The following is a 13,997-nucleotide window of genomic DNA, read 5'->3' as shown; positions in this document are numbered from 1 at the left end:
TGAAATTTCCCTCACTAAAGAACTGCCACGCCAGTGGGGCTTGTATTTATCAATCCCCAAAAAAAGGGTTTTGGAGGGGTCTTTGTTGTGGAATTTCAAATAGTGCTTAGACACAGAATGATTAGGGAAACCGTTAATAATGTTTGTTATGTGTTCATTAAGTCTGACCTGTAGGGGGCGTTTTGTGCGTCCAACATATTGCAGCCCACAAGGGCATTGCAACATGTAGACCACTCCCGTGGTGACGCATGTAATGCACGGTTTGATACTGTGGTCTACTCCAGTAGCTGTACCACGAAAAGTGGTGGTCCGTCTCTGATTACAGGAATTCAGAGAGCAGACCCTACACCTTCCGCATTTATAAAATCCAGTAAGTTGGTCGAAAAAACCCCTACTGCTAACGGGAGGGTTAACCACATTGGGTGCTAAACGGTTACGTACTGAATAGGCCCCTCTAAAAACCACTTGAGGTTTCTCACTGATCACATTTTTCAAGGTGGCATCACTGCTGACGATATGCCAGTGTTTATTTATCAATTGTTTTATACTCTTCTGTTGAAGAGAGTAAGTGGTTATGAAGGGGACTTTTCCCTGAAAGTCATTTACACGTGGACCCCTTTCAACTAACAGGTCACTACGATCAATGTTAGTCACTTCATTGAGGGTATTGGTCAAAAACTCCTGTGGGTATCCCTTTTCCAAAAATCTAGAAGTAAGTACCTCTGCCTGTGTACGAAATTCCTCTATTCTGGAGCAATTTCGTCTGAGTCTGATATACTGGCTTTTGGGAACTGCTCTAAGCCAAGGACTGTGGTGACAACTATCGATAGGAATGAAGGAATTCCTATCTGTGTCTTTAAAGAATGTCGAAGTGACAAAACGGTCTTCTACCACTGAAATGTTCAGGTCAAGGAAATTGATTCTTACCTGACTCAGCTCATAACTGAGACGGATACCCCTTTCGTTGTTATTCAGAGATTCTAAAAAGTTCCTCAAATCACTCTCCTGGCCATTCCAAAGGAGGAGGATGTCATCTATATACCTAGCCCACAATCCAATTTGAGGTATATTGTGGGCATAGATGACATCCTCCTCCCACTTTGCCATAAAAAGGTTGGCCAGGCTGGGGGCATATTTAGCCCCCATGGCTACGCCCATGATCTGTTTATAGAACTGGCTCCCAAACCAAAAGTAGTTATGGGAAGCCGCAAATTGCAAAAGAGACATGATAAAAGATACCTGCTGGGTAGAGAGCCTAGGGTCTCTATCCAGATAGGAATGAACTGCAGCAAAACCCAAATTGTGCGGGATACTCGTATACAGGGAGGCCACATCTGCCGTGACCATCCATGTATCAGGCCCAGCAGACAGATTTTCTAAAAGGTTAATGACATGTCTCGTGTCCTTAACATAAGAGGGAGTCATTTGAACCAAAGGCTGCAAATAAGAATCAATATATCTGCCCACCCGGGAAGTAATGGAATCAATACCACTAATGATGGGTCTCCCCGGGGGGCAGACAGGGTTCTTATGTATTTTTGGTAGGTAGTATAGAATCGGTGTACGTGGGGCTCTAGGGACCAAAAAGTGGCTCTCTTTAGTATTCAAAAAACCGGCTACATGTCCCGCTTTAACTACCTTTTGCAATTCCTTGGTGTAAGTGAATTTTGGATCAGAGGGTAATTTAATATAAGTATTGGTGTCACCCAAAATTCTAAAAATTTACGCCTCATAATCAGCCCGATCCAACACTACAATGGCACCACCCTTGTCAGCTGGCCTGATGACAAGATCTTTACTCTCACAAAGAGAGTCTAAACCTTCCTGCAATTCCTTTTTCATTTTGCATCTCTTCACCTCCAATGCATCTAAATCTCTTAAGACAACATCTCTGAAAACGCGTAATGCGGCAGGGAGAGTGCCAGGAGGGTTAAAAAGTGAGGCATTGGCCAAGCCTGAATGGACTACCTGTGGAGCTGCATTGTTTGTTGTATTCAGATTAAATGTGTTAGATGATCCCATCATGTATCTTTTGATATTGATCTTCCTCACAAACTTATGTACATCCATATAAGTTTGGAATTTATTTAATTTAGCTGGGGGTACATACTTCAAACCCTTGTCAAGAATTAGTTGTTCAGACTCTGACAAAGATTTTGAGCTCAAATTAAAAATGCCCTTACCGGTTACATTCTGGGCCTTTTTAATTGTTCGGGCTCTCCTCCCCCCTCTGGTTCCTCTCCTCTTTCTCCCAATCTTTTTATGCCTTGAGTCGGTTTGTGAAAACCCCGACTGGTAGGTGCGTTGAGGCCTAAAGGACCCTCGGCCAGTTGTTCTTTATTAGGGACCTGATGGAATTTATTTCTAAAAGGTTCCTGGACTGGGACAAAAGAGGCTTGCGGATTACCATCAGCCACGGGAGCATTAAAGTCACTTAGTGGGAAAAAGGAGTTCCCGGTGGGAATGCCATAATTCCACTCAGAATATCCTCCCATATCATAATAAGGGGAGGAATTATGATCCCAATAACTACCACCCTGTGGGTTCCACCCATCATAATGATTATTAGGGGGACCTCTTCCTCTTGAGTTTGGATATTGTGCCCAACCTCTCCCTCGAGGTGGATAATTCATGTTGTGGGGGAGTGTGTATTCGACATTCCCATTCGCATGGCCATTGTATGGTCTGGATGTACCAAAAGGTCTGGGTTGGCCCCGAAGGGGAAGAGAACCCCTATTGTTACCCCGTCCTCTCCGAGGGGAAGGGTATGCCTGGTTAGTGATGTTCGACTGAACTTTATTTATAGATTGGGGTCTTTTCTGATTCGACGGTTGTGGAGGTGGCCCAGATTGTGGGACCACATCAACTATAGGGCCCACTCTTTGTGTGGAACTCACTTCCATGCATTCCTGTGTGGGGCCTACTTCCAACAGTTTTTTTTGCCATTCGAAGACAATATTGTTGTTGTAATCGGCTAGATCTCTATTATATTTTTTCTTCTTTTTAGCCCTTTGATCTCTATCCTCTTTTTCAAGAATTTTTAATAAGTTCTGTGATTTTTCTTGATAATCTGTACTCCCTTTGACTGGAACTAACTTAGTCTGAATTTCTTTTATTTCCTCATCCAAATTTAATAATTTAGAGGTTTTTCTACCCACCAGAAATCTTAAAAAGGAGACACCTGCTTCATTAAAATATTTGAACCATTCCTCTAAATGTGTGTCACCTTTCTGAGGTGCTACCTCCCACCTCAAACTCCTAGGGACCATTGCATGTCTAATGTAAGTTTCCAGATAAGCAATGTCCCATTTGGTGTGATTTTCGGAGATCATGAGATTTTTTAATCTCATGAAACTTCCTCCCAAATCATCTTCGTCATCTCTATAGAGTTCAAAAACTCCTTCGATGTTCACCACCTTAGTAGCTCTAAAGTCAAAAATATCCATAGAGAGTATATGCAAGAACCCAATAAAGGGTATTAATAACCCAGCAGCAGTAAAAAATATCAGAACAGTGCAAATGGAAAAAATATACCGCGCTAAGAAAAAAACATAAATACAAATCAACTATATGTGAAACAGGCTGCAGAAATAGATGTGATATAACACCCAACAAATATGCAAAAATAGAAAACTGTGCCAACCCTATACTAATGAAATTAATAATACTAAAAAATATATATTAGAAAATATTATAAATAAAAATAAAAATAAAAAATGAAATATATTATCAAAATGTGTGAGTGATTAACACAAATGATTATAACAATAAGAACACCTTAAGTGCAAAATAAAACACAAAAATACATCAAGAGATAGTGTCATAAACAAAAAAGTCCCATCGGAAAAAGTTCATATGTGAATCTGGATAAACGTTTGTGACACCGCAGTGATTCAACACGATCCAAAAGCGCATAAAAGTGCCCGTCACCGTATATTAGATGCGCTTACCAGAAAATAGGCAAGTTAGGGCGTTTATATAAACTCAATGGGTCCCATCAGAAGATATCATCCTCTTTAGTGGGTCAACTCTTCATCTCATACTAGTGCCCTCCAGATAATAATGATACTTCGTGATCCCAAATGGGGAGCTCAGTGATGCCCAAAAAAGAAAAGAGCTAACATGGCATAATATCGTTTGGATACTTTATTAAAGGAAAAAAGGTAGCACACTTACATGTGTATGGATAGTTTACAGCTTGTATAACGGTATATTATTATATATTATATTATATTATAATTATTTGGCACAATTATTTATAATTATTTCTTATATTATAATTTATGATTTCATTTTTCAAACTTTATCATACCCGGGATGTCTGCTAGACTCTGGTTTGGACAGATTTAAGAGAGTTATTCCTAAGAATTGCAGGACTACAATATAAAACGCCAAATTTTCATGCAAAATAATGGTACCGCTTTTAGCACCTAAAATCCGAAATAATCGTACCGCCAGGGAGGTTAATGGCACTGGTCACGGTAACTGATGAATAATTTAATGGCACTGGTCACGGTAACTGATGAATAGTTTAATGGCACTGGTCATGGTAACTGATGAATAATTTAATGGCACTGGTCACGGTAACTGATGAATAGTTTAATGGCACTGGTCACGGTAACTGATGAATAATTTAATGGCACTGGTCACGGTAACTGATGAATAATTTAATGGCACTGGTCACGGTAACTGATGAATAATTTAATGGCACTGGTCACGGTAACTGATGAATAATTTAATGGCACTGGTCATGGTAACTGATGAATAATTTAATGGCACTGGTCACGGTAACTGATGAATAGTTTAATGGCTCTGGCCACGGTAACTGATGAATAATTTAATGGCACTGGTCATGGTAACTGATGAATAATTTATTGGCACTGGTCACGGTAACTGATGAATAGTTTAATGGCACTGGTCACGGTAACTGATGAATAGTTTAATGGCACTGGCCACGGTAACTGATGAATAATTTATTGGCACTGGCCACAGTAACTGATGAATAATTTAATGGCACTGGCCACGATAACTGATGAATAATTTTATCTTATTTTTTTACGCAATTGTGTATAGTTTACATACTGTTTTTGTGCGTGTTTGCAAAATTAAAGTGGGCCGGTCTGAATGAAGTCCAGGGCCAAATTTCTGTCCCAGTCCAGCCCTGCTGCATGGTGACCTTAATAAAAATTGGGGAGGGGAAATTTGGGACTTTAAATGAGACCATGACTGGATAAAGCCATGTGCCTCCATCCCTGTCACTTCTATTATTCCATTATTATCCTATTCACATAGTTTTAACATTGTTTCACACTTTGACATAACCACACTTCATCTTTTCTCACATTTCCCCAGGGGTGCTTGGGGAGCCTGGATCCACCAGGGCTGTTGCTTATGCTGGGCGCCGCCTTCAGACATACCCTTCTCAGCTCCTGGCACTGACGTCTTCGGGTGGCCCACAGCATTAACATCTTGCCTCCCAGTGTCCACTTATTTATATCACATATGTCTGCTCCTGAAGAGCGGTTACAAGCTGCGAAAGGCGTCAAGATATTAAACACTGTGTCCCTCAGCTACACACCTATCATGATATGTTCTCATCATTTTTACCTTGACAGGGTTCCAAGACTATTGATTGTGCAGATATTATTTTTTAACTTGCATGCCCAACCTTGAATTTTGGTGGACCCCTTAATATTAACCTTCATATTCTTGTTTGTAAACATGTGACTACCAGTTTTTATCTAAATCTGCAATTGGCATCATGTTATGGATGCAATTCTTTATGCATATGTGACTTAATGTAATCAAACATGTTTTTTATGTTTTATTAAACATTTTAATTTCCCACCATGATATTCGATTTGTCATCATGAGCTTCATTTAAAGTCCCACCCCTTAGTATTTTTGCTGCCTTCTGCCGCAATTGTGTTTTCAATGTCATGGTGACCTTAAAGTGTCAACTCCGCCCTACATGTTTCGTCACAACTAACAGAACAGCGTTGTTGATTTTGATTTTAACATGTGAGTAGTTTTTTTTTTTTTTTTTTTACTTTTTGTATGGTTTTACACTATGTGGAGCCTCTGTCTCTTTTTTATGTCTCATTAGATGGTCCTGTCAATTGTGAGACCAAGTTGTCTAGTGGGGAGAGGCTGCAAGATCCTGGATTTATCAGTTTTGCCAGATGGTTACATCAACCTAACTGCTTTATGACTTCTCTTATTTAGTGGGTCATGCCTTTGTGGTAAGACTCTTGTGTGAAATAAGGTGGAGATGCATGCAAGTGGCGTGGATTGCATACAATTGAAACCCTTTGCATAATTTTTTTTTTTTCGCACTGAGATTATAATCATGGGACTTTTTCCCCTATAGTATGATGAATGGACTTGTATGATTATTTTTGTGACATTTTGTGACATTATTGTTAGTATAGTTGAATAACATGCATTTTGATTTATCTTCACTTTTATCTTTATCAATTGTTTTTACTGCACGGAATTGCGTTATGATAATATTTGATAATTGATTAGCACACCACTGGTTTTTCCATGCACTATAACCATTTGTATCTAGTGATGTGCTAGCTGATTTTCTTTTTGTTTGGACCATAAGCTCAATGCCACTCTTTTACAAAATAATAACTGCAGATACCTGTGCAGGGAGAGTTAAATTGTTGGTTTAACCCTTTAGATGGCATCTCTGCTACATTCTTCTCCAGATCTACTGAGAGCTGTTGCATCTAAAATAAAAATTCAAGTGTGAAATCTCATTACAAAATAAAGCCAATAATGTACACACCTTGGTGTGTTAAATCCAATAATGCTGTGAAAAGAACAGTAAGAATGTGCAAAATACATTATTCTATAGAAACCACATACATTTTTTTATATTTTTCTTGGAACTGGTTTGCTAAATAAGCATTTTTTTTTTTGAGCAGGAGCAATATCTAAATGCATCTCTACAAATGGTATTGAAATGCTCTTCATGTCAATTGACAAGTTGCAGACGGATGCAATACTGCCCACAGCTGTATTGGGTGTAGATGCTAAATAAAGATCAGACTGAATACATTGAATATATTGGGATTGACTAGAGAATGTTTAAAGAGTAGCTTCGGGTAACATTGATTATTCCGTAGATTGAAGAAAGCTTAGAACTACAAACAGAATGAAAATAAACTCGGGTTTAAAAAGAAAGAATTCTATTCAAGTATATATTCAGAACTTTAAAAAAAAATACCTTCTATTGCTCTCTGCCTCTTCCAAATTCCTTTTTTTCTTTCTTTTTTTTGCTGCTGTCATTCAACTTTCCTATTAGAGGGTGGCTACAATCTTTCTCTGTGGTCTCCTTATGTGTAGGAATGTAGCCACCCTCTCTAGCTCGCTCCCCAAATGGACTATGGGATTTGTAGTGTGCATAAAGGAGTACACATGTCCTCAACTAATGTGCACTGCTTATTCCAAACAAACAGAAGTGAGGGGGAAACAAAGTTTTGGGAGCTCACAAAGGATGTTACGAGGAGGCAGAAAAAAACCGTAAACAAACAATTTCATGAAAATGGATTACAGGACCATTAAAGTGGTTGTAAAGTCAGAAGTTTTTTTTTTTATCTTAAAGCGGAGGTCCACCCTAATGTGGACCTTCCGCTCATTGGAATCCTCCCCCCTCCGGCGCCACAATTGGCACCTTTCAGGGGGGATGGGGGTGCAGGTACCTGTACAGTACAGGTATCTGCACCCACTTCCGGCATAGCTATCTGCGGAAAGGGGCGTAGATTCTGCAGAATCTACGCCCCTTTCCGAAAGTCCCCCGCTGCCTGCTGGGAAACACACGGATCCCAGAGACAGCGGGACCATCCTTATTGCGCAGCGCGACTCGCGCATGCGCAGTAGGGAACCGGGAAATGAAGCCGAAAGGCTCCACTTGCTGATTCCCATACCCAAGATGGCGGCGGCAGCACCCAAGAGACGATCGAGAGATCGGCTTCGGGTGCCGACATCGCGGGCACGCTTTGCGGGTAAGTGTCCTTATTTTAAAAGTCAGCAGCTGTAGTATTTGTAGCTGCTGGCTTTAAAAAAAAAAAAAAAAGGCGGAACTCCCGGCGGACTCCCGCTTTAATGCATTCTATGCATTAAGATAAAAACTTTAGGTGAGCATACCTCCCAACTTTTTGAGAATGGGAATGAGGGACACCTCAGAAAAAGTATGCAGACATAGCACACACCCCTTTCCACGCCCTCTTAAAGGAGAATTGTACAAAAAAACAAGATTGGTTAAACCCACAAGTGTTTTTTTTTACCACTACTACCTTTATATTGGCTTTTGGAATTTACAAATGCAGCAATTTAGAAAACAGATGAAAGGTTTAGGGCTGAAAAACACTTTTTTATAGATAAAAAGTGCATTTTATATACAACTATATGGATCAGACCAAAATGAGGGACAAATGAGGAGGAATAAAGGACAGAGGGACATTGCTCCAAATCAGTGACAGGGGCAGTTGGGAACTATGTTTGTGTAGCAGCCGCCCCAGCACCCCCTAATACCTACCTGAGCCCCATCTTTCTCCAGCGATGTCCACTAGTGCCTGGGCTGTCCAGGACAATCCTTCTGATTGGCTGAGACACAGCAGGGGCACCATTGGCTCGCGCTGCTGTCAATCAAAGTCAGCCAATCAGGAGATTGAGGGGGTGGGGTCAAACCAGGAGTCCGTGTATAAATGGACACAGGGAGCTGTGACTTGGCTCGGGTGCCCCCATTGCAAGCAGCTTGCTGCGGGGGGACTTGACAGAAGGGAGGGGCAAGGATCACAGAGGAGGGACCCGAGAAGAAGAGAACCCGAGCTGCTCTGTGCAAAACCACTGCAACAGGGCAGGTAAGTATAACATGTTTGTTATTTTTAGAGAAAAAAAAAAAAACGAGACTTTACACTCACTTTAAGTAATGGATGCATATGGATTATTATTAGTGAGTAATAATAATCATTTAGTGTCACTTTAATCCTGAATGGCTGCTAAATTTGGAACAAAAATCACAAATTTCTGTGTTATTTTTGGATTTGGATTTCCAAAATGCTTCTAGGAGAAAGGGACCAAAGGAGGTTTCAAAGCCTGTTACTGTTCTATATTGGCCTCTGCTTCTGCCTGAGTACCCTTAAAGGATAAGTTCACTTTTTAAAAAATATATATTTAAATGTAAATCTGCATGTAAATAAATGTTCATTTATTTATTTATTTTATTGGAAGCCGATCATGGGTACTATTCAGGGCTCTTGCAGGCCCTGTGTGTAATCTGTTTGGCCATACATCATACAGCCAAGCAGTGACACATTAACAGGAAACATCAATGAACAACCACAGCACTCAACAGCGCCTTGGTAGTTCATTGAGAACTACAAGCCAACAGCTGCAAAGGCTGCCAGACCTTGTAGTTTTCAATGCTTAGAACCCTATGAATGAGTGATGCAGCCATGTTCTTTGAAGATTCTCACAGAGAGCGGGGGGAGAAGATCCCCCACCATCTGCGACATCGGGGAGATGCAGGGGGCGCTGCATTCATAACATGTTACGTCCTGAATATGAGTGTAACATATAACATGTTACAAAAGGTGAACTCATCCTTTCTGACTACTGGTGCCATCTTTTACCAGCCTTCTATCTTAGCATCTTTTATTTAGCCCATCATCTAAGCAGGACGGGCTGCCAGGAGCTTCTCAAATCACTCTGCAGATTTTTGCATCATTTGCTTCTTTGTAACACATACTTTTTGGATTTTGTTCATATTCACATTCAATGGGACTACTACTTCTGAAATTCCGAATATTGGAGAGCCACAAAATTTTTAAAAAGTTTGACCGAACTACAACTAGATGAATTTTTCAAAAATTCACATATCTCTAAGTAGAACATCCTGTCAAGTTTTTATTGTGTCCTCAGGGGGTAGGATTTAATTTACCTCCTGTATGGGTGACAGTGGTCACCAAAAAGAAAAAGAGAAAGTGAGACAAAATCTCTCCATTTGTGATATAGACAGCAATAAAAATGCTATATTTAGTGTTGTGGGGAAGGGAAAGAACCACTATTAGATAATTTGTGCTTTCTGTGTCCCAACTGAGGGCATTTCTGAATGTAGTTACAGTAAAACCTTGGTTTGAGAGTAACTTGGTTTGAGAGCGTTTTGCAAATTAAGCACATTTTTGTTAAAGTGGGGTTCCACCCTAAAGTGGAACTTCCGCTGATCGGAACCCTCCCCCCCTCCGGTGTCACAATTGGCACCTTTCAGGGGGGAGGGGGGGTGCAGATACCTGTCAAAGACAGGTATTTACACCCAACTTCCGGGCAAAGACTCCCACGGGAGTCTATGCCTCTTCCTGTCCCTGCGCGCTGTCTGCTTGGACACACACGGGTCCCAGAGACAGCGCGGACAATTCCTTTTGCACTGCGCAACTCGCGCATGCGCAGTAGGGAACTGGGAAGTGAAGCCGCAGCTCTTCACTTCCTGATTCCCTCACCTAGAATGGTGACGGCAGCAGCCGAGAGCCGATCGATCGGCCTCGGCTGCCAGCATCGCTGGACCCCGGGACAGGTGAGTGTCCATTTATTAAAAGTCAGCAGCTGCAGTATTTGTAGCTGCTGACTTTTAATATTTTTTTCCACAGTGCAAACCCGCTTTAAGTAAATTTTGAGATACAAGCGATATCTTGATATACAAGTAGCGTCATGTCACAACTGAGTATAAAAGAGAAGAGAGGCGCCTCTAAATGTAGCAATATGGTTACATTTAATGAAGGTACAACATTTAGCAACATATTGCTACACTTATAGGCCCCTCTCTTCTCTTTTATACTCTGTAGCTCCTGCTGAATTTTGCTTCTAATTGACTTGTGGAGGCTTCCATTTGTGGATGGACATTTTATGGTTACACAACCTGGTCACATTGCTATAATATTTTTATATGGACTATAAACTGAAGGACCTATGAATAAATGGTTGTGGAACACATTTTTTGAGTTTCCACTATTTCTTATGGGGAAATTCGCTTTGATATACAAGTGCTTTGGATTGCAAGCATGTTCTGGAACGAATTATGCTTGAAATCCAAGGTTTTACTGTACTGTTATAGTAAGTGAGGCAGGGTCTCTCCAACAAAGACACTACAATAAATCCCTGGCAAATGTTTGAATTTTCTCCTTTCTGTCCAAAAAACTGATTAAAGTTACACCTGGAGTCTGGCAATAGATGCAGGTTCTCCGAAGTTAAAGATGTACATTGGGACTTGCTAAAGAGATTCCTTTGATGCTTCTCTATAATAAGATGTTATTACAGTAAAGGTTCTCACCGGTGACAGACTGGTGTCCATGGCTGGAATACTCCATTCACTCACACACAGGCCAGCACTGAAAACCTGAAAAAGTAGTATATACACAGTATTATTGTACAGTATAAAACAAAAGGTATACAACCTATAGTATATTGTGTAACCCCACAATTATACAGTCTGTATGTCTTTTAGTGCATATAGTTAATTGTATCTACAACTTGCAAAAGTGGTCTCATTACAGAATAAGCAAGGTTTGGGATATTACAAACAGTAATAGAGGAGGGTAAAGGGAATGAGAGTAGGCAATACTTGCAGAACAGAATGTGGCGCATATGACAGCATGTGGTAGAGGTGTGCAGCGGGCGTTATGTACAGGACAGGAGTGTGCAAGGAAGGACAAATGGCTTTATGTGCAGGACAGGAGTGTGCAAGGAAGGACAAATGGCTGTATGTGCAGGACAGGAGTGTGCAAGGAAGGATAAATGGCTGTATGTAAAGGACAGGAGTGTGCAAGGAAGGACAAATGGCTGTATGTGCAGGAAAGGAGTATGCAAGGAAGGACAAATCGCTGTATGTGCAGGAAAGGAGTGCAGAGGATAAGATAGCAGGCCATATAAACAAGACAGGAGTTCAGAGGATAACAGTGGACCATTTAAGCAGGCCAGGCGTTCAGATGATATGACAGTGGACCATTTAAGCAGGACAGGAGTGCGGAGGATATGATAGTGGACCATATGAGCAGGAAAGGAGTATGAAGGCAACCACAGATGTAATGTATATTAGAGGTGGTGAGATTAGGTTATGACAGTGTACTGTACATGCTGATACGGTTTGTACCACATGGTGGAAAAGGGTGGTAAAGTGAGAAAAAATAGGGGAAAAAATATTATTGCTTTGTTTTTGTTTTTTATTTGCTTTTTTGTGTTTTTTTTAATATATTGAATGCAGGCTGTAGAGAGGGCAAACATGGAAATACACTCAGCATATATTTATCCATATTTTCAGTTTGTAATGTAAGTAAATGCACAGTGTTGGCCATGGCAATGCTTCTGGCTTTTATTGTAATATATACAGTATATATACATATATAGAATTTTTAAAGTTCCACCTACAAAATACAGGGCAATCATGCAATCATTATTGTGTCATAAGCAAGACAAATAATCAAATCAGTTGACTGAAGAAAACCAGTGTCAATGCTACTGGTGGTTATGTACATTGGGTAAATCTCCAATATTGTTTTAATTTCTGCTAATGATACTGAAGTACACAGAGTTCCCATTATTAAAGCAGAGCTATTTTAAGTCTTCAATGAAAGAGGGGACACATATGACTCATCCAATTCCTGCCTTAAGCTGGCCATACAGTACATTATACAATTTTTTTTATTCAATTTAGTTTAGATTTACCTTCAACTATGTATTGCAAGGGCTTGCCCGATTGCATACAAACTGAAAGTGTTTAAGTTTGACCTCATATTATATGGTTTTGATAAATCTAAAGTTAAACTGTACAATAAAATTGTATAATGTATGGCCAGCCTAACTAAACATGTAATGAGAGTACAGTAATGTTGTACAGTGGTTACCAGAAGCCTGCTGCTCCTGGACCCTATGACAAATCACATGCAAGTACAAGCCATTGAGCACCACATTGTGGTAGATAATAAGGAATGTACATACTGAATGTGCTCCATATGTGTCCTGTTTTTTTTTGTTTTGTTTTTAACCAAGGGCACATTGGGGTAGTGGGCAGCACATTAAAAGGTATATGCAGCCATCTTATTCTGGCTGCTATACAGCAACACTACTGTGCCTAATTTAAACATAACACTAACTATACATCACAATCCAGTTGTACAGTCCCTGTACAATCTCCATTACATTTACCAACAACTGTGTAATGTGAGGGTCTATCCATCCCATTTACATCCAGTCAGGTAAGAAAATTGTAATCAGATTATAACATGTATAAGGTTAAGAATTATGCAGGTTGTCATTGCTGACCACCTTCTATGAATAGAAGTTGACTGGATGCCTCAGGCCTCATTACTTTCTGAAAAAGGTTTGGTCGAGCGGAGTGCTGGATCTGAGAAACTTCTTAGGTCCTGATTATGTGGAGAACTGTAGGTTTAGTAGTATTGATATAGTAGTTAGGTTTCTCCTAAACCAGAGATCCCCCTATCCACCGAGGAACTTCAGATGAAAACTGGAGATGAAGAAGAAAAGGTGCACCAAAAATATGTACCATTAGGCACTCTGGGCATTTAGGCAAGATGCATAAGGTGCAGGTATTTGGGTGCTGGTGCAAGATACAGGCGCACAATCAAGCCCCAAGGCTGAGAGCTGCTGTTGCTGGACAGGGCTGGACAGGGCTGGACAGTGCAGCAAGTGCTACTGACATTTAGTACAGTATACACCCAGGGAGGAATGCTTGGAACGCAGACTGCTTGTCTGCATAATCCACCAAACATCATATGTAAAGCTCAGTGCACCATCCAGCTGCAGCAGCTATCAGCTTCTCAGAAAATGTCAGCGTGCATGAGACCATAAGGTTGTTAGGTGCAAATGATTGTCTTTTATTATCAATTGAAGGCCAACGCATTGTGGGGTAAGAGAGTCCCTCTTCTTCATGTCATGCAGGATAGTACCTGGCTACTCAGAGGTCGGCATGCGTTAGC

At 40.6% G+C, this 13,997-nt stretch overlaps 1 protein-coding gene across 1 annotated transcript in view; it reads right to left on the bottom strand.

Annotated features, from left to right (window-relative positions):
- Positions 1-13,997, bottom strand: part of HSF4 (heat shock transcription factor 4) — a 136,676-nt gene that overhangs the window by 20,948 nt on the left and 101,731 nt on the right. Inside the window, exons 11-12 of the mRNA XM_077455267.1 lie at positions 11,336-11,401; positions 6,650-6,737 (exon numbers count right to left, since the gene is read on the bottom strand). Of these exons, the coding sequence (XP_077311393.1) occupies positions 6,650-6,737; positions 11,336-11,401 (154 nt within the window). The remainder of the gene's footprint in view (positions 1-6,649; positions 6,738-11,335; positions 11,402-13,997) is intronic.

This window comes from Lithobates pipiens, unplaced genomic scaffold (assembly GCF_037356315.1).
Source record: "Lithobates pipiens isolate NorthernLeopardFrog02 unplaced genomic scaffold, aLitPip1_a1.2 Scaffold_10, whole genome shotgun sequence".
Taxonomy (NCBI): domain Eukaryota; kingdom Metazoa; phylum Chordata; class Amphibia; order Anura; family Ranidae; genus Lithobates; species Lithobates pipiens.
The sequence above is the reverse complement of the archived record's forward strand: the minus strand, read 5'-3'. Positions and strand labels throughout refer to the sequence as shown.